This window comes from Trichosurus vulpecula, chromosome 2 (assembly GCF_011100635.1).
Source record: "Trichosurus vulpecula isolate mTriVul1 chromosome 2, mTriVul1.pri, whole genome shotgun sequence".
Classification (NCBI taxonomy): Eukaryota; Metazoa; Chordata; class Mammalia; order Diprotodontia; family Phalangeridae; genus Trichosurus; species Trichosurus vulpecula.
The window spans coordinates 224,819,387-224,841,528 of record NC_050574.1 but is presented as its reverse complement, the minus strand read 5'-3'; the positions used below and the strand labels follow the sequence as shown (position 1 = coordinate 224,841,528).

At 37.6% G+C, this 22,142-nt stretch overlaps 1 protein-coding gene across 2 annotated transcripts in view; it reads right to left on the bottom strand.

Moving 5' to 3' along the window:
- GORASP2 (golgi reassembly stacking protein 2) overlaps positions 1 to 22,142 on the bottom strand; it is a 48,101-nt gene that overhangs the window by 10,967 nt on the left and 14,992 nt on the right. For both annotated transcript variants that reach the window (XM_036745487.1, XM_036745488.1), the window contains exons 2-6: positions 8,708 to 8,788; positions 7,345 to 7,548; positions 6,824 to 6,910; positions 5,868 to 5,998; positions 3,381 to 3,513 (exon numbers count right to left, since the gene is read on the bottom strand). In XM_036745487.1, coding sequence (XP_036601382.1) covers positions 3,381 to 3,513; positions 5,868 to 5,998; positions 6,824 to 6,910; positions 7,345 to 7,548; positions 8,708 to 8,788 — 636 coding nt within the window. The remainder of the gene's footprint in view (positions 1 to 3,380; positions 3,514 to 5,867; positions 5,999 to 6,823; positions 6,911 to 7,344; positions 7,549 to 8,707; positions 8,789 to 22,142) is intronic.

The following is a 22,142-nucleotide window of genomic DNA, read 5'->3' as shown; positions in this document are numbered from 1 at the left end:
CTCTTTTGACTTCTCCCCTGAGGTCCTAGTTCTGATCCTCAGCAGCCCACAGAAACAGTCAATTTTAGCCCTCTTTCACATGCAGACATTATGGACACTATTATAATACCCCATCTCTACCCCCACAGACAGCATCCTGTTTTGAATCCCCTCATCACCCTAGCTGTCCTCTGGCTCTCATCCAGGATCCAGTCAGCCAATTTTCATGACACTTGTTTTGTTCTAGATGTTCTAATTCTATTGATGAAACCGAAGTTCACATGATTTTTTTCCTTTTTGTCATCTCACATCACATTGTTCACTCACACTGAATTTGTTGTCTGCAAAGACACTTTTTTTCATATGAATTGCTCTTATGGTACTTCTCTACCATCATGCATTTGTAGAGCAGATTTTTAAAAAACCTGTATTAGGCCTTTAAATTTATCCCTATTAAAATTCATCATGTTGGATTCTGATGTCATATAATACATAGTAGCTATTCTTTCCAGCTTGCTGATATCCTCAGATTTGATAAACAGACCATCTATGTCTTCAACCAATGGACAAAAATGTCAAAGAAGATTTGGGACAGAGTCTTCAGCAAGTATCTGAGGCTATCCCTCCAAGATCACAATGATTCCCTAATCAATAAACGCTCATTGGGTATTACTGTTCAACCAACTAACAATCTACCTGATTATATCATCGTCAAGCCCAAAGGTCCCCATCTTGTCTTCAAAGATATTATGAAAGACTGTCAAGTGTGTTGCTGAGAACCAGATACACTATGTTTATAACAGTTTCCCTGATTCTTTTTCATTATTATTATTCTTTTAATCCTATTAAAAAAGAAAATAAGGTTAGTTTGACACATGGGTCAAGGCAGAAAGGGCCCTGACCATGAACATGTGTTACAGGAGCCTCAAAGATAAGAGCCTACAAGGGATAAAATCTTCAAACTCTGCCCAGGGTAAATACGTACATGCCTAAAGGACTGAAAGCACTTGGGAGCAGAAGATATGATCTCGGGCGGACCAACAATGTACCTGAGCTGATTCTAATAGTTTTAGAGAGCATCGAAGCAATGAGAGGCATAGTCAAAACGTATATCAAAAAAGGCTAGTAGAGACAAGAAATGGCACAGAAGCTCTCACGTGTTGCTCTCATTTTGGGCTTAAGTTGGGTTGTTTATTTAATTCATTCAATTCAGGAAGCTTTTTATTCCAGGTAAGAATTTGGAAAAAAAAAGTCATTAAAGTGCTTGTGCTTTTTGATCTAGCAATCCCATAGCTGGACACAGACTAATGGAGGTCAAAAACAGGAAAAGAAAAGTTTCACATGTACCAAAACATTCATAGGTTTTTGTGGTAATAAAAAACTGCTAACAATTTGGGCACCCACCAATTAGGAAATGAATGAACAATCCATGACATATAATATAATTCTATGTAATGTAATATTACTGTGTCAGGGAAACGGGGATATTTGTATGAACTGCTGCCAAAGAAAGCAATAAAAGATAGGAGAATATATGTAATGACAATATAGTAATGTCAAAAAAAAAACAGCGCTAAAAGCAAGATGAATTATACAGAGAAATGATAATAAACAACCTAGGGCTCAGAGACCAGATAATAAAAGCTAGCTTCTTCCTCCTGGTAGAGATGGATCGCTACAAAGGTAGAGAATTTATGCTGCCATATATCAACACTGTGTTGGTTGGTTTTACTAAACGTTTTCTCTCTGGCTGCTTGCAGTATTTTCTCCTTGATCTGGGAGCTATGGAATTTGGCAACAATATTCCTAGGAGATTTCTTTTTGGGATCTATTTGCGGAGGCGATCGATGGATTCTTTCAATTTCTATTTTGCCCTGTGGCTCTAGAATATCAGGGCAGTTCTCCTTGATAATTTCCTGAAAGATGGTATCTAGGCTCTTTTTTTGATCATGGCTTTCAGGTAGTCCAATAATTTTTAAATTATCTCTCCTGGATCTATTTTCCAGGTCAGTGGTTTTTCCAAGGAGATATTTCACATTGTCTTCCATTTTTTCATTCCTCTGGTTCTGTTTTATAATATCCTGATTTCTCATAAAGTCACTAGCTTCCACTTGCTCCAATCTAATTTTTAAAGTAGTATTTTCTTCAGTGGTCTTTTGGACCTCCTTTTCCATTTGGCTAATTCTGCCTTTCAAGGAATTCTTCTCCTCATTGGCTTTTTGGAGCTCTTTTGCCATTTGAGTTAGTCTATTTTGTAAGGTGTTGTTTTCTTCAGTGTATTTTTCAGTATTTTTTTGGGTCTCCTTTAGCAAGTCATTGACTTGTTTTTCATGGCTTTCTCGCATCCTTCTTATTTCTCTTCCCAATTTTTCCTCTACTTCTCTAACTTGCTTTTCCAAATCCTTTTTGAGTTCTTCTATGGTCTGGTGCCAGTTCATGTTTTTCTTGGAGGCTTTGGTTGTAGGCTCTATGACTTTGCTGTCTTCTTTAGGCTGTATGTTTTGGTATTCTTTGTCACCAAAGAAAGAATCCAAAGTCTGAGACTGAATCTGGGCGCGTTTTCGCGTCCTGGCCATATTCCCAACCAACTAACTTGACCCTTGAGTTTTTCAGTGGGGTATGACTGCTTGTAGATTACAGAGTTCTATGTTCTACGTTTGGGGGGGAGGTGCCAGCTCTGTCAGAGCCGCACTCCTCCTTCCCCAAGGACCCCCAGTCCAGACTGGGCTCAGATCTTCGGCAGGCTGTGCACCCCTGCTGTGATCCGCCACTTATTTCCCCCCACCAGGTGGGCCTGGAGCCGGAAGTAACAACAGCTGTAGCTGCCCCACCTCCGCTGCCCCCGGGGCTGGAAGCCGAACCGCGAACTCCTTCCACTCCCGCAGCTTTTCCCACTAACCTTCTCCGCAGTCTTTGGTGTTTGTGGGTCGAGGGGTCTGGTAACTGCTCACGTATTCAGGGCGCTAGGGCCCCCTCCGCCCGGCTTCTGGACTGGATCGTCCACGCCGCTCAGGCTGGGCTCTGCTCCACTCCGTTCCCAGCTCCCAGCTCCCAGCTCCCAGCTCCGTGTGGAATAGAGCTCACCCAGAGACCATCCGGGCTGTCCTGGGCTGGAGCCCTGCTTCCCTCTGCTGTTCTGTGGGTTCTGCCGTTCTAGAATTGGTTCAGAGCCATTTTTATAGGTTTTTGGAGGGACTCGGGTACGGAGCTCACTCTAGTCCGTGCTTACCAGCTGCCATCTTGGCCAACGTTTTCTCTATTACAAGGGAGGTTTCAATAGGGCAGGAGAAAGGAGGTGGGGAGAGATCAGGACGAGGGTTATATCTAGGAATGACTGATATGAAAACAAAGATATCAACAATTTTTTTCAAAGAACAAAGTCAGTGAAGCAAATATCTTACCTCTGTAAAACCATCTTTGAGGGGAGTAACAGGGGCACTAGTCATCTGTCCTGGAAGAGAAATTTTCTTCCCTTCTTCAAATGGTCGTGTAGGTATTCGATGTAAATAGCCATATCCAATGCCACATCCTAGGCTTTAGAAACATGACATTTTCAAAGGTATTACTGAAGATCGGTCAGAATTTGGCTTTAATTACACTTGCTATCTGGGGATTGTCTCATTTTAAAAATTAAAGGAATGGGGGTATGACACCTGTAAAACATTAACCATGAACACTTCCTGCTATCATTTGTTGAAAAATGACTTCAGCTTCAATGCTGAGGGTGTCCTGAGGCAATACTCTTGCTGTATTAAGTCACATGAAATTTAACTCTAAGGTATCAAAAGCCTTAGAAGCAGCATGAGGTAGTGGAAAGATCCCTGGAATTAAGGTTAGAGGGCATTCACAGCCCAGGCCTGCTACTTACTGCTGCCAGACCACGGGTGAGAGGAGACCCTTAACCCTTCTGAGTTTCAGGCTGCGCATTTGTAAAACATGGGGGTTAGACTGGGTGATTTCTAATGTCCCTTCCAACTCTAAATTCTATTAGCGTATTTCAGTCAATAAATATTCATCTGTATGAGCAATCTAATGTTGAAGAAAAAATTAAAGGAAAGGACCTTACCATATAATCTAATTCCTTAACAAGTATTATGTTCAATTCAAACCGATTCTCTTATGTAAGTCTCAAAGTGGTCCTAGCGTCAGGAAGATCTGAATTTAAATCGGGCCTCAGATTCTTACTTCTGTGTGATCCTGGACAAGTCACTTAACTCCTGTGTGCCTCAGTTTCCTCAACTGTGAAATAGGGATAAATAATAGCACGTACCGCACAGGACTGTTATGAGAACCAAATGAAGTAATAGTTGTAAAGCACTTTATGGTGCCTGGCACCTAGCAGGTTCTATATAAATGTGTATTCCCTTCAGAGGAAAGAATAACTAGGAAAGTATTCACTACACCAGAGGTAAGCGCAGAGGTCTCTGCTGGCACGTGGACTAATTTCCAGTGTAGTGGGGTAGCTGCTGCCATGATGACACCATTCCTGATGGCGTCTTGAGTCTCCCCAGCACCACTTTGAGAGCCACTACTCACTAATGCCCCAATTTCCTAGAAAGAGTCAATGACAAAATCTAGCAGCAGGACATGTTTATATTTAGCACCTTCCAATGCTTCGCCTAAGCTGTGTTCATGCAGTTCTTTGCCCCTCAGCTGGGCCCATTTCTGCAAAGCTTCCCCAAGCTCCTGTCTATTTTATCACTAATTAACTCAGCAAGCAGGAATGGAGAAAGGGGGAATGAATTTCTTAAGTGAAATCAGGTAGTACTAGAAATGGGTGGTGGTGGTGGGAGTCCATGGGGGACAGGGATAACGAGAAGTTTTCTTCACTCCACAGAGTAGGCTCTATTTCAAATGATAGACGACCCCAGTAAGCAGGAGTTTCAGCACATTCTAGAAACTGAAATCAGTGTTTGCCCTTTTCTCCATTTGAACCACTGAGTCTCTTCTTGGTCGGCCACCCATCAAGACATAGGGCTCTCTAAAGGCTAACGAGAAGGTGAGACCTCAAGGCTACTACTTCTTGGGCTACTACTTGTCAAAGAGAAGAGCCAATGCCCATTGGTCTTTTAGAGGGAACATGGGTACTTTAATGTAAATCGTGAAAATTATTGTTTTTCCTTCTCAGAACCCTCCTACTTTCTGACAGCTGTTCTTCCTGATTCCTAGATACTCAATACCCCTAACGCTACCTTCTGGGTGCTCAAAACTTCCCCCACAACTAAGGAATACCCTACAACATCTAGGTCTCCCTACCTAGGTACCATGTACTACAAAATTAAATTTCCCCAAAACGATCTAATTAAGTTAATTTGCACTAGAGTATGAGTGGCTGATAATCTTCCAAGAAGTATATACATTTTAAAGGCTTCTTGTTAATTAAAAGGAACCTACGTGGAATTCTACTTAGTTGAATTTCAAGAAGTATGAAGTAAGAAGTATGAAAAAAAGCTCTTGTCAGGGGGAAGGGGAGGAGAAGGGATGGGGAAAAGAGTTCTTACTCTCCAGGCTGTACATCTAGCTGCCTGTGCATGTCAGGATACCACGGTCCACTCTTTGCCACTTTCTTCCCAGGCATGTCAAAACAAGGTATGGACCTTGCTTTTGAAATGCTGCCAACTATGCATTAAACTATAATCATAACCTGTTACCCAATGGTTTAGAATGAAAAGAAAGGCTTAAGTTCACTGTGTATTCTTTCATAATTAAAACAGCCAGTCCCTAGAAATAATACACAAATATTACTTTTTTACAGATTCCTCATCTGGGCAAAACTATGTATGCTACTTCTTTTCTGTCTTTCACTCAAGAAACAAAGTTCTCTCCATAAAGAAGTCATTTGTTAAACTTTAAATAGCCATGATTTGGGGGGGGTCAATTGACCTTACCTGCCTTCTCCACCCCATGCAGAATTTGGTGTAATAATCACTTCTCGACAATTATCAGTATCTGTGTTGTACACATAAAGTTTTAACGGTTTTGCTTCATGTGTTTCAATAAGGCTGAACAAATCTTCAGACTGAAAGAGAATGTACAGGAAACATCTGCATTTATATCACTACAGTGTAGCACATAGACATCAAATATTTCCAATTTGTCAGTAGATTTCCTAGGAAAAGGGTAGGCACATTGTGGTGTACAACCAATCACAGGCCAGTGTTTCCCTGGATAATTACATACATGGACAATAGTTTATTAAATGACACCCCTGTGGCTTAAGAAACCTTACCTCCCAAATTTAGAAAATTTGGGTTTTATAACAAATATTTAGGCATGATTTTGGAGACGGATCATCATAGGTTTGGGAAAGGTTGAAGGGAAGTGGTTTGCAGAAGGTGTCACTGTAGCCATACAAAAACATTTGGTAAGCACTGCCTACTTTCACTCCCCTATCCCTTGCCTTGTGGTTTATTCTTTTTTTTTTTACCTCTATGCCTATGATCTCCTCTATTTATCACACACTGCCACCCTAATTCCCAACTCTAACTTAACTTCTTTATTTCTGCTTTCCCCAGATTTGGTAAAGAATTTTCCTCCTCAGACTTTGGTCATAGTTCAGAAACACTACTCTAAGCAGAAGCCCCCAAGTATGTCTCCTCAGCAGCACTTTTTTCACTGCCAGATTCAACAACAATCTTCCTTCATACTCAGTTATTAAAAGAGTCCTCTACTAAATTATGCTCTAAGGCTCTACTGTGGTATGGAGACAGCCCTGGTTTCTGGACGAATGTACAAAATTTAGTTTCTGGATAAGCAGGGAGTACTATAATTCTGAAGTCAAATGTCGGCAGGAAAATATCATATGACTTTCACTGTTAGTAACAAAAGTGATACATTATATTACCTCATTCATAACAGTATCAGCTCCAATGATATAATCACTATAAGGTCTAAGACCTGCCAACGCTGCAGGAGAATTTGACTCCACTTCCTAGTATGAACAAAATAAAACAATACAAATGATGTTTAAATTTTGTAATACCTCAAATTTTACAATTCGTAGGTCTTCTTATATGCATTAAACTATAATCATAACCTGTTACCCAATGGTTTAGAATGAAAAGAAAGGCTTAAGTTCACTGTGTATTCTTTCATAATTAAAACAGCCAGTCCCTAGAAATAATACACAAATATTACTTCTTTACAGATTCCTCATCTGGGCAAAACAGTATAGGCAACCTTTTGAATACAATGATCCAGTTTTATCAGAGAACAGCTTTAGAATTATATGACTTTTCAAAATTTCCATAAATTTTAGTAACTATTGTACATATTTCTAAAGAAGGTTGCTTTATTATGTCTTCCTCTAAACCGATAAACCATTTGTATATAGTTCAGCTGTGACAGTTCACAAACAACACTTACCAATACATGCCAGACATTTTCATTGGCTCCATCAAAGCTGCAGAAACGAATGCTCACTCCAAGCAAACCTTGACCACCCCACATATTACTGGGTGTGACTGATGTTTCTCTTAGCTCCAGTGTTTTGCTACTGTAGACAAGCATTTTTACAGGCTTTTCAACATTGGCTTTTAGCAGATCTTTGAGAGTATCATTGTCTTTATTCTGTGAAGAAAGAGAAATATTTTTTCTTTATAAAATTCAAAATTGTTGACCAATTTTCTTAGATTATTTAGCATATAGCACTACCAAAACATTTCAAGAATCAAGATGAAGAAAAGTAACAAAGGAATAAAAATGTTTTTATCGGTTTATAAAAAGCAGGAATATAAAGAAAACCCAGTAACAAAGTCTTTTAATATTTCACTTCCCCCCTATTATTAGGCAGCAAAATGTAAAAACAGCAACAAAAAACCAACGCCCCTCCCCCCAAATCCCAAAGCACCATTGCTTTTACAGGTAAGTTATCTACCCCAAATTAAACATTTTTTCCTAAATTGTGAGATGTACTATTCAACAATGTAATCTGGGGTTTATCTTGCTCCATGATAAGGTAGGAGAAGACTTTAGAGATAAGAGCAAAAAGGAACCTAGAAGGCCAATGAATAGTTCTGTTACTATTTAAACTAGAAAAATACCTATTTTAAAATAATGGATTTTTTAATAGGAGTAGAAGTTTGTTTTTCAAAAGCTAACTGTATCTGGGCTTCTTCCTTGAATACACCTTTGTTTAATCAATGATAATAGGGATGGGAAGAAAAGAAATAGAAATAAAATTTAAGTATTTTGCCAGAGGAATGATGGACTAGAGACAAAAACGCTCCTTTAAAAATAAACAAATTCACACTTAATAGCTGTGTGACACTTAACCCCAACTACCTTGTCTTTCCCCCCTCCAAAGAAAAAGAAAGAAAAAAAATAGGAATTAAAAAAATTAACAAATTGAGGACCAAAGGGTGCAAGAACTAACCTTGTCAAGATCCTACAATAGTCTTAAAACTGGAATTTCCAATGGGTATGTAAATAAAAAGCAATTCACAACAAGTGATTTTAGCTATGTTCTCTTTGAACAATCTTTCTTATTTGCTTCTATTTAAATTATTCATACATCAATAATTCAAAATGTCAAGGAAAATAATCAGTTATTTGAGAATACATCTAAGAGTATAGCCACATTACCTGCCAATAAGAAACTTGCAAAAACCAAAAGCACTAAAGAGCACATTATTAAAAAAAACCTTTAAATACAAATACCAAATGAACCTTAAAACTCTCACTTTCAAAAGACTTAAATATAATTATAAAAATACAAAATTGAACTTACTAATCTTGAACCATTGATAGAAACAATAAAATCAAAGAAGGGCTCTAGTCCAGCTCTATGCCCTGGTGAATTTTCTTGTACCTATAAAGATAAAATATCAACAGAAAAATGTAAATGATTATAAATAAAATTAGTAATTTAAGACTAATTTTCATTTAATTGTTGTAAATTTTTAATTAGTTTAGGATAATTTTATTTGCTAAGAAAACCAGATTCACAATAATTGTTCCTAGGAGATGTCCTTTCTCTCCTGCTCCCCTTATCTAAACTGTGCTCATCCTTTGAGGTCGTGTTCTAACTTCTTTTATGAAATATTCAACCCATGCCTTCTTTGAACTTTGACCACATTTATTGTCTGTAAAACTCAGTTTCTGCACATCATTTGTTGTCTTGCATTACTTTCCCATCTCTAAATCTATGACCTTTTGATATATTTCATATAAAAACTAACCCTTCCATCTAGGCAGGAACCTTGTCTTACAAGAATTCTTCTGTGGCCTCTTTAGCACCAAAGTTGGTGTAAATTCAATTTGATTCAATGAATCGAATACCTTTGGTGCACAGAGCACACTTGGGATCTAGTAAGGGATACAGCACATGCACTAAATAACCACAACATAAAAAAACAAACAGGATCTCATACTTCTATAGTACTTGCAGGCTTACAAAATCCTTTCCTCCCACTACTCTGTGAAATAATTACTCTCATCATTTTGTAAGAAATAGAGCTCCAAATTGGTGAAGAGAATTATGTCCGTAGTCATTTAGCTAAAAGGAGTTTGAGGAAGGATTTGAATACAGGTTTCCTGACTACAAGTCGAGAGCTCTTTCTACTACACTGAGGCTCAATAAGTGATGTCAAGCACAAGCACTGGACCCATCTATTTAAAAGGAATATCAAGCTGTACATAATAGACTTGGAGTTTAATGTGAAATCATCTTTTAAAAAATTCTACTATGTTATGGAAATGCTTATTTTATTTCCTAAATTAAATATATAAAATTAAAAAACATATTAGTACAGTAGTATATATGCATGCATGCATGCACACATACATACATTTTACTGATAAAGGATCAAAAATTTGGTGATTGTTTCCAGACAAGACAGCTGCCTGAATGCGTAACACTAAAGCATCCACATAGCTACTCTAGCAAAAACCTGGAATTTGAACCAAATCAAATAATGATCAGGAAATCCAATGAGAAATTATAGTGACAACTTCCTCCTTAGAACCGCACACAAAAATGATCCAGAAACCCATGGGTAATAGGAAAGGGAGCTGCCAGCAGGGTAACCAAGTCAACAGGTTCCTAGATGTTAAGAGAAAGGATTAGAGATCAGTAAAGCCTATAGATTTGTGTCCAAAGACACTAACAACAGGACCCATCCAAGAAAGCACCAACGAGAAAGCCCACATGATCAGAAACGTGGACCTCAAAAACCCAGGGGCTCTGATGTCTCTAATACTCTATCCCGAGACATTAAAGACACTAAGATCCACTACTCTGAACCTCAAAGACACAGGGAGCAGCCAGATGGCACAATGTCTATGGCACTGGGGCTGGAGTCAAGAAGACCAGAGTTCAAATCTAGCCTCAGACACTAGCTGTGTGACCCTGAGCAAATAAGTTAGTATCTGACTCAGTTTCCTCAAAAGTAAAATGGGGATAATAATAGCTCTGATCTTCCAGGTAGGCTGTGAGGATCAAATAAGATAATACTTGTAAGGCACTTAGCACAGTGCCAGGCATGCGGTGGGCACTTAAGATACATTTATTTCCTTCTTTTGTTCCTTAATACTGGGAGGTAGCTGGAGGTCAGCTTGTAACCCAGATAACTCAGGTCTACACCAAAAGCAAGGCCAACCAACACATCAAAAAGTGAAAGTGGGAAGTGTGGCCTGGCTCTGGAACAAAGCTCCACTTTAGGAACTAAAGCTACAGAGAAGAGTAGAAAGACCACCAAAGTGAAGGAGAGAGTAACTCCATAACAACTGAAAGCACAAACTAAAAAACAGAAGTAAGCTAATATGAACACCTAAAAATGAGGAAAGAGATTAAAAAAAGAATCTATAGGAAAGAACTGGCAGGGGAATAAAAACTTTTTTTCAAAGAGGAAGTGGTTAGCTATAAAACAAACCTTCTGAAAACCAGCACAGACCAAACAGAAGCCAACGACTCCACAAGACAAGAAATACTAGAAAAAAAGACTGAAAATATGGAAGAAGTGAACAAGTCAAGAAGCATTCATTAGGCACTTGCTATGTGTCAGGAACTGTACAAAGTACTGGAGATGATAAATGCAGAAACAGTTCCCTGGTCTCACAAAGCTCACAATCTTAGGGAAGACAACATGCAAATGATGATATGTCAAGACACATGCAGGATAAATCTGAGAGGGAAGGCACTAACATTAAAGACTAGGAAAGACTTCTTGTAGAAAGTGAGATTTTAGCTGGGATCTGAAGGAAGCCAGGAAAACCAGGAGGTGGAGATGAGGAAAGATAGAATTCCAGGCATGGAAAACAGACAAATGAAAATACATGGAGTCAGGACACAGAATATCTTGCGTGAGGAACAACACGGAGGCCAGTATCACTGGCTTATAAAGTATGTGGAAAAGGGAAAGATTTAAGAAGACTGAAACACCTTTCAAGGGTCAGGTTATGAAGGGCTTTAAAAGCCAAAGTGAGGATATTATTTTTGATCCTGAAGATAATAGGGAATCACTGGAAAATATTGAATAGGGGAATATCAGGCTGCTAAGAACCTGCACCAGGGTGTTAGCAGTGTCAAAGGTAGATATAAGAGATGCTGCAAGGGTAGAATTAACAAGACTTATACTGTTGACTGGATATGAGGATAAGAGTGAAGAGTCAAGGATGAGACACAGGTTGTGATCTAGGTTGTGAGCTTGGGTGACTGGGAAGATATAGGCTTACAAAGAAGAATGATTTACTCTGCAAAGTTGGGTATAATCTTAGCAAGGAAAGTGGAACTTTAATGGAATAAAAAAACTTTAAAGCATTTCTCTTAAAAAAGATCAGAGCTGGGTAGAAACTTTGAAATGCAAACAAAAGAGTTTTGAGAAACTTTCTAGAAAGGTCTATTTACTTGAGCAACTGGAAGGGGTTATATGATGACATCATGCTAACATTTTAAGAGGAGAAGACACAAATGTCCCTTCAGAACTTTAATGTATTCAATGGGTGTTGCGGGAGTTAAAAAAAGAAAAGCAGATGACTTTGGAGTGGATTGGCTCTGTTCTGAGAGTATGAATAGAGAAAGAGAAGAGAGAGTAAAAGGAATTCATTAATGTAAGAAGGAGTTAGAAGGGGGCAGAACTTGCTATTTTTCATAACTGGGGAGCATGAAAAGAATAGTCAACAAACATGAAGGAAAGGGTGGGGGGAGCAAGCATCTTCAGATGAACTTCACTCTTACCCAAAAATGACAAAGGAGGATTGAACACACAATATGGTGTAGAATGTACCAGACAAAAGGAAAACAAGCAGGGATAGATAAGGAAGGGAGGTAGCGCCTTAAGAGAGTAATGGGAAGGGGACAGTTGCAAGTAAAACAAATGTCCTGATCCTGAAGAAGGGATTATAAGGAAAAAGAAAGAAGGAAAAAAAAGGAACTAGAATGGTGGTGACCCCTCCCCCTTGTTATTTGGTGGTTTCAGCCATGACCAACTCTCTGTGACCCCATTTGGGGTTTTCTCAGCAAAAATACTGGAGTGGTTTGCTGTTTCCTTCTCCAGCTCATTTTACAGATGAGGAAACTGAGGCAAACAAGGTTAAGGGACTTGCCCAGGGTTATACAGGTAGTAAGTGTCTGAGGCCAGATCTGAACTCAGGAAGATGAGCCTTCCTGACTCCAGGGGCAGCATTCTATCTACTGTGCCACCTAATCACCCCTTGGAGGATGCTGACTGGTGAACAGCTGAACAAAGTATGATATATGAATGTAGGAGAACATTATTTGACAATAAAAAATGATGAGACAATTTCAGAGATTCTTGGGTAATAAGAATTGATGCAGGGTGTAGTAAGCATGACCATAAGAGCAACTTAGCACAGATAAAAAGAAAAAGATAAAAAGGATTTGAAAGACTTAAGAACTGATCAATGTAATGATGAACCATGTTTCCAAAGACTGTATAATAAAGCACATCATGGCTACCCCTCTTGACACAGCAGTAATACGCTCAAGGTGAAGAAAGACACCTCTGTTTTTGGATACGGCCAATGTATCAACTTTGTCTGACTATGTTTATTTGTTATAAGGGTAACTCCCCTTTCCCCTCTCCTTTCCCCTTTCCTGAGGGTGTTCTGCCCAAATTTTGGTGACTGAAAGCTGCTTAGTTAACTTGGGGGTTTACTGGCTAGGTTTCTTTCTCAAGGACCAAGCCTTAAACCCAATTCACTCTGGAGCTCATAGATTGGACAATAGGTCCCAGCTCAAGCACTACTTAATGGCTATTTTTTGGGCTCTCCTAGCTCAGAGTGAATGTAAATAGTAACTACTTCTCTTTTGGCCAGCAAGCCCGAGGATTTCCTCCCAATTTGATTTTTTTTTTTAAATAAAAGGGGCCATCCCTTGACTCACTTCTTTAAGAGGCCTATTCACTGAATGGGCATTACTTCATTCAAAATGAGAATCAGAAAAGACCTTAGCTCAAAAGGGCCAGGGTCTCCCATTGGATCCTGGGCCATCTCCAGTTGTCCTGGTGAATATCAGGCCACTGGACCCAGATGGCTCTGGAGGAGAAAGTGAGGCTGGTGACCTTGCACAGCCCTCCCTCACTCAAATCAAAGTCAACTGCAAGTCACATCATCATCTCCCTGTCTTCTAGAATGAAAGACAAACAAACATAGCTGGTGAGTAGTCGGAGCTACCTGAACAGGGACCCAACCGTGGGTGAAAAGAGATGCAAATAACTAGTTTTGGCTTTATTGCTACATAGGTAAGTGACCTAAAGGATATTATGTAACATCCTTGGGCTTGTACTAGATGCTCCAAAGTTCTAGCTAATGTGAAAATTCTGTGGTTAATATTGAATATAATTTTAAAATTATATTCCATAAATCACTCTGGCTTATTAAATTTTACCTGTATTTTTTACTGCAATATTTTATTGTATTCCTTTACTAAAAATCTAGGGGAGGGAGGAGAAATGCACTTTAACAGATGTAGAAATTTCAGGGGAGGAAAATCACCTATTAGCAATGAAGCTTCATGAAGCTCCTCCAAATAAATATTATTTATTTGATATATATGAAATCTTGAAGGAACAGCAGAAAACCTCTATTGTAGTTTTGAATCATGGCATATTTAAACCAAGATTCTTAACCTATTTTTGTGTCATGAACTTCAATAGAAATATAGTGAAGTTTATGGACCCTTTCTCAAAATAATACTTTAAAAATTCATAAAAATATGTAATTTAGAATTACAAAGGAAGCCAATTACATTGAAACACGGTTACCAAGAATTTTAAATAAGTTCCTGGGCCACAGGTTAGAAATCTCTGGCAAACAGATTATCTCTAAGACAATAATAGATTCTTCTTTCTACCACACTTAAGACTACTCCAGTGAGGGTGGAGACGTGGCAAAGCCAAAAATTATGAAGTTTTTAAATCTTTTACAAATATTAACTGTTTGTAGTATAATACGAGATCTTTGATGATCAATGGGTAGACACAATGGGTAGAGAACATTAGAGTAATGTTTTCAATTTTGATATTTTTGTTACAAATGAAACCGAAGACAAAAAGATATTGCAATCAATTGGAAGGATGGCTGACAGGTTCTTTGGAGTGGCAAGTAAAGGAATAGTAATTAGTGCCTTCTTCCCTCTGAGATTATCTCTAATTTATCCTGCATAGTCAATCCTCAACATTTGCATATTTAACTTACACTACTTCAAGCATGTGCGTGATTTTATAAGTAACCTAATTTTCACTTTCACATTGGCAACCATGTTTTGTGAAATAGAGAAAAAAAAATGAGAGGTGTAATGCATCCAAGTTTGGGGAGCAGCTGGTATCCTATTTGGTGCTTCACTGGTCTTGTTCACCCTACCCTTGCAAAGAGCTACTCATTCATTTGTTGCTTATTTACATTGTTTGCCTTTAAAGTTCAAGTTTTGTGTTGCAATTATGCCCCCAAAGCATAGTGCAAGTCCTTTGAACTCTAGGGTGATGTTGAGACCTTGCCAGCCTCAGCACTTTCGACAGTAGCAACTTAAGCCCCAGCATCCTCTCCCTTGGTTTTCAGAGCCAAAGTATAGAGGTTTACAACAGCATAGCATACAGTACAATCAATGCCCTCAAATCACTCTGTCTGACACAGTGAAAGGTTAAGATTCAGGTTAAAAAAAAGTTTTAGCTGTAAGATTTTTATTTGCTATACATTATTTATGGTACCGTAGATTTCATGTGTTATAAAAAGTGAGTATTATCTGAAATCAATGTTTTTTTTTTAATTGAAATGTTAGCAAAAAAGAAGTCACAGAACTCTAGGGAATTAACTAGGTGACAAAAATGTTTTGCATATTAGCAATTTTATTTTGTGCACTGTATTTCATGGGTTATTTCATGGTTACTATGTTAGGAAAAGTATATGTTATAAAAGTTAATGTTTTGTTATAAAGAACAATAGAAAACTATTTTTTAGCAATCTCTAGTGAAAGATTAGTTTTTGGTGGTCACAGGAACCTACCTAACCCCCATTTCCCATAAGTTCAATTTATCAAAATTTGTGTTTTTTACTTTGTGCTGTTTTCCAGGAACTTCAACTCCCTCCTGCCCCCTCCAAAGCTGAAGATTGACTGAATACTTATTGTTTGTACACATTTGTTTGCATATCATCTCCCCCAGGAAATTGAGCTTCTTGGCGGTATGGAATGTTTTTGCCTTTCATACCACCAGCACTTAGCATAGTGCCTGACACACTACTGTGTGCTTCATATATGCTTGCTGACTTGACTTCTGTTGACTTTTATTGTGAATTCAGTAATAACCAGAAACAACATTTCATGGGACATTTTAGTTCTCTTGTATTATAGTCATAAGTATTTGCAAAAAGACTACCATCACATCTGTTGCAGAGGATGAAGAGCCAGAAAAAAAAAACACTTCAAAATTCTGTATTTTAATCAGCAAAAATTTGTTATCTCTTCAATTCCAACCCTACCCCCAGTCCTGCATTGAGAATGAAGGAAAATCAAATCTGTTGTAAATATGCATAGTAAAGCAAAACAAATGTCTTCTTTGGCTATATCATATATATACATATACTTTTGTATATGGTATGTATGTTTATGTGTATGTCTCATTCTGCACTATAAGTCCTTCACCTCTCTACCTGGAGGTAGAACATGCTTCATTAGTTCTTTAGAACTAATTGGTTGGTCATCATGTTTAAAGTTGTTTACCATATTGTTGTCATCATATACATTTTTTCTCCTGGTTCTGTTCATTCTGCATCAGTTAATGTCTTCTTAGGGTTCTCTAAAACTCTTCCAGTCATCATTTCTTACAGCACAACAGTATTCCTTCACATTTATATACCATAACTTGTTTGGCTATTCCCCGATTTACAGGCCACCCCCTCATACTCCCATTCTTGCCTACTTCAAGAAGAGCTAAAAATATTTTTGTACAACTTTAGTGTGTTTTATAGGCCTGATCTCTCCTTTAATCTATCCCCCCTTTAATTCTCCCTCTCCTTTTTCTCCTTTTCCTACCTCCCTGTTGAGTGGAAATATATTTCTATGCACAACTATATGAGAGTATTATTTTATTCTTCCCTCCTTGAACCAGTTCAGATGAGAATGAGGTTCAAGTATAGCATCCATTCCCCCACATCCCCTTGTTTGTATAGATGTCTACTTGTACACCCTGATGATGTGAAATAATTTTCTCTAAGCTTTCTTTCTCTCCCTCCCTCCTCTTTCCCACTCTTTCCATTCTTCTCTTAAGATCATCACAACATAACAGAACTACTGCTAGGCCTTACCTAATTAGATTCCCTCTATGACCACTGATGTGAAAAGTGGTTCAGAGAAAACATGTATTATCTCCATAAATTAGAATGTAACCAATTTGTAATTTGTTTAGTCCTTTAACATTGTTCTTTTGTGTTTAGTTTAAAAAGTCTACTGGATGTTGTTACCGGGTAGTTAGAGATGCAAGACTGCAGGTCAGGAGAAAGCTTGGGCCTGGATAAACAGATCTGAGAATTCTGGGCATTAAGACCTATAATTTTATGAAAACATCCAATGGACAGATGTTTATTAAATGACAATTAAAAGAAGATACCTACAATCCCGGTAAGGAATAGAAAAAGGATTTTATGGTAATTTATCCTAGAACTTGATATATAAAAAGATCAGGAGTGCAAATCAATTTATTCCCAAAACACAGAAGGGTTTCCTATAGTATAACATCAATTGCAATGTTGAATCAACTTCCAGATAATAAAAACCGGGCTTCCACTTATCTCTCATCGACCTGACTGCACCATTAGAAACTTTCCTCAGATCAAACCTATGCTTTTCCTTTTCATTTACATGATATGCCTAATTATGCCTCACTAAGGGTTTGCCACCTGCCCTCCCCCTATCCTTTCATCAGCAAAAGGTATTCTTAAACACTGATTTGTTGTTCTTAATATTCCTCATGAACTTTTCTTTCCATTTTGGGATAGCTATTCTGAACTTACTTCAATTTTTCTTCATTCTTCCATGCTAGATTTGTTATACTACACTATCAAAGAAAGGAAAATTGAAGTATTGCTTTTCAATTATTTGTAGCAGCTTGGGGGGGAGGGGTAAAAGGTGGAGGAGGGAGAAGAACCTTACATTTTGTTTTTTCCTGCAGCTGTCTGGCTCTCTCTTGAGATTTCTAAACATCTTTCATACGCTGTGCAGTGCTAAACTATCTTTTGTTGTAGTCTTGTTGCTCCACCATTTACCTTCCAAGATATCTGACATTTTGTTTTTGTTACTGTTCAGATGTTTTTCAGTTGTGTCCAACTCTAGTGATCCCATTTGGGGTTTTCTTGGCAAAGGTGGTTTGCTGTTTCCTTTTCCAGCTCATTTTACAGATGAGGAAACTGAAGCAAACAGGGCTTGCCTCGGGTCACACAGCTAGTAAGTGTCTAAGGCCAGATTTGAATTTAGGAATAAGAGTCTTCCTGACTCCAGGCCCAGCACTCTGTCCACTGTGCCACCTAGCTGCCCCACACCTGACATTTTACCCACTAAGTGTTCTTTTTCTGGCTCTTCTTCCCTACGCTTTAATGTCAGCATTCCCAAAGTTCTTCTGTCTTCAGCTCTCTTCTCTCATTACTTTCTCACTGGGCAATCTTCCATGGCTTCAACCTAATGCAGATGATGATCAAATCTCTATCCCTAATTTTGATCTCCCTCTGTTGTTTCAGATTTACTGCTCTTCAAGACACTCCCAAATGAATGTTCAGCCAGTAACTCAAATTCAACATGGCTAAAAGCAAACTTATCTTTCTCCTTCCAAACCTGCTTCTCTTTCTATCTTTTTTCAGGAACAACTTTGTTGTCACCTCATATTCTACCTTATACCTCACGTCTCACAGCCTAAGTTACTGAGTCTTGCTGAATTTCTTTAAAGCCTGTCTTCTCTTTTCACTCCTTTCCATGACCATTAGTACAGGCTCTCTTACCACCTGCCTCCATTCTCTCTTTCTCCAATCCATTCTTCATACTACTACCAGATTAATAAAAGGATGGGGAAATTGGGAAGGAGAAGGGAATGTCTCAACTACTCTCATAGCTTCACTTATTACCTCTATGAAGGGCCCCCAAATCTATGTACACAGACTAGCTCCAGTCCTGCATTTACAGTTTGATATGTCTACTTGAATATCCTTGCACCTCAAACTCAACATGTCCAAAATTGAATTCATTCTCTCTCTCTTTTCCCCCTCCCCAAAATCCTGAACTTTCTCCTAACTTACACACATGAAATCATCATTCTGCCATTCACATGGCCTTGAATCCTTGGGAGTCATCTTTGATTTTCCTTTAACTCCCTCAGTCAGTTAGTTACTAAATCCTTGAGAGGTACGGGCTGTTGTTTTATCTTTCTAGTCCTAGAGTTTAACACAGGTACCACATGCTGAAGTCCTTATGCACAGACTGGATCATGTCTCTACTCTGTCAAAACACTCCAATGGTTTCCTAGTGTCTACCAACTAAAGCATTGTACTGGAAATCCAAAAATGTTGTGCCCATCTTTGCAGCTTTATCTTACATCACTTTTCCCCAAACAACTCACTACCCCTCCTATAAACATCTTTTCTTCCCTTTGTTTACACTGTTCTGTTTTCCTCTCCACTTTGACCTATTGAATTCCTATCCTTTATGTTCCAACCCAGATCTCCTCCAGGAAGCTTTCTTGATTCCTCCTTTCCCTCTTCAAACTTCACCCAGTGCTTTTTTGTACCTCTAGTAGACTCCTGTCATAGGTATTATCCCTCTACTACACTGTAAGCTACATGAGGAAGAGGACAGTGTTTTATCTACTGTCTTTCCCAGTACCTAGCAAAATGCTTTGCAAATGGCATATGAATAATAAATGCTTATATGTTAATGAACCATGCCAGAATTTCTAACTTTTATTTTCTTCCTTATATAGGATATACACATCCTTTCAGAAACAATATTATTTTGATTTCTTCTCTATAACTTCAATGAGTCCCTCAATCTATTCACGTCAATGTCCATACTATCAATTTAGTGTGATGTAATGCTAACACTCTCATTCTCAATAACACTGTCCTTAAGTGCTATTTTTCCTTAATGATCTTGATAATAAAAGAGCAAAGGTATACTAAAAATGAACTCAATACAAATAGCACCTAATGAGACAACTCATTTCAACTAGACAATTATGTTACCATTAGCTACCTCATGTTATATGCCTACCTGTTTCTAGTATATTACAGTATCTCAGTGCTGGAAGAGACTTCAAGGGCTACCTAATCCAACCTGTACTTAAACAAGAATCCTTTCTCCAGCATCCCCAGAAAGTGGTCATCCATGGGAAAAAAACCCAACAGGTTATTTCCTACCCTAGTTTTATACTCCTGAGCATTAGGTTAATTAAATTGGCAGCCTCAATGTAGCAATCAATAGAAAGCAGGAAAGATTTGAGTTTACCCACACACTCAAGATACTGGACTGAAGGAGGAGATGGCATTAGTGAAAAAAATGTACCCCAATCAATCAAGTGGGTACTTCCAGACATATTAACTTAAAGCATAGCCAGAAACTCTGGCATCTTGTCTTGACATGCTGAGTTAGAAACAATTTTGTAGCCCTTTAAATGGTCTATAAAAATCTTCAGCCTCATAAAAATGCTTACCTACACCTTAAATTTTCAAAGGCTTCACCCAACATTTGTTCTTCTCCCCTTTATTTTACCTACGATCAACCTAAGAGGACACTCTATTTGTAATTAATATGCAATATTCTTTTTTTTTCCCTGCATTCCTCTACCTCCAAATGCTATAAACAAAACCCACAAATTTCTATGAAAATCTAAGACAAATCTAAACCTAAGTTTCATTCATTTAGGACCTCTGAATGGTTTTCATTAGGTTTTGAGTACATGTCAATTTTTTATTTATTTTCAGTGATCAAGGTGAAATATTGAGATCAGAGGGCACAGAGTATTGTAAATGAACACATACTTCAAAAGATCTTTTCAGGAAAGAAAGGGTTTATTAGGTCTACAAACAGGTAGGTCTTAAGACACAAATCTGACAGAGAATTTAATTAGAACTAGAACAGATTTCCAATCATTAAAATGTCCTTTTAATGTATGCATGAGAAATAATTCAAAATGTAAATTCTACTGATAAGCCAATTATGCCATTTACATGTGAGCAGTATATAGACCAATTTAAAGAAAAATTAATAAATTCAATGTAGCTAAGTAACATCATTACATAATAACTGCAAACGAACATAGTTATATGATGGTGCCTTGAAAATAATGTTCATCAATTATTAAGAAGACATGAAATTGAAGCTGGTGCCAAATGAATGACTATACCACACTGTAAACTTATGGCCATAGATATATTTAAATACTTATGTAAAAGAATAATGTTCATATAGTTTATTGGATCCAGAAAACTTATTTTGGTTATGTATAAATATCACAAGAAATCAACCATAGCAGCACTAAAAATTAAATTTTTTGAGGCTTTTGGTCACCTCAATGTTTAATGGTACTATAGCAAAGCAACCTAAGGCAAAATAAATTTGTAACTACATTTTAGAAATTGCACTTTACATTTGAATTTTCTTAAAATATGTAAGTTTTAATGAAAATTAGAGGATGTTGCTTACTAAAACAAAATAGATCATTCTTTAGATAGCACTGGCAAAACACAGATATAGCTACTCAGTAAATATGTCTGATCACATTTTATATAAAAAAGAAACCATAAAATCCACACATTAGAAATCTAACACTATATTTAAAGTAGAAGTTCTTAAAGTGTGTTTTGGAGAGACCACTGATGGCCACTGATCTTTTCCATGTATGGAGTGTTTTTTATTTTTTTAAGTGTGACTGTTTATAAAATAGCTCCATAGGCATTCTCTCTCATTGCATCTCAACAAAAGAATTACCATTCCTCCCATTGATTTCTGTCAGGAATTTTCACTCTGGCAATTGGGAGCAGGTAAGCTGGGAGATCACTTGCCCCATTGTCTTTGAGGGAACAAACATCACTGATAAGGAGCAGCGGTCAAATGGCAGAAAATTATTTTTTGTGACTAGAATATTTGAATTTTTGTCTCAATGTTTCCATCTTAAAAGGGATGCATTCTAAAAATTATTAACTCAAAAAAAATCAAACTGTAAATTTAGTTCCATTTCTATTGTTGAGCTGATAAGAGATGTAGCAATATGACTATAAATGAAGTATGATTACAAAGTCATACTTAACACCATTTAGTTCATTTATAGTATAAATATAAATTTTATACCTAAAGCATGAATTCCTGACATGTAATGGTTCAGCCTCTATTTTAATATCAATAGTGAAAGGAAATTGTAATACCTCATAAGGCAGTGCAATGAATATTCTTCCATCTATTAAGCCTATATACAGGGTATCCCTAAAGTCTGGACACATAGGCAAAAATTCATATTTTGAAATATTTGGAATATTAACAGACCTTAGCCCCCTTGACTTCTTTTTCTGGAGTATATTAAAGGAGAAACTGTACTCAATGAAAATCACAGATGCAACACACCTGATTGAATGCAGAAAGAGTGCTAATACTGACAGCAATGTGGAGTTACTGCATCGAGTTCACGTGAATCTTGCAAAGTGCATCAACCTTTGCATCACAAGTGATGGAAATC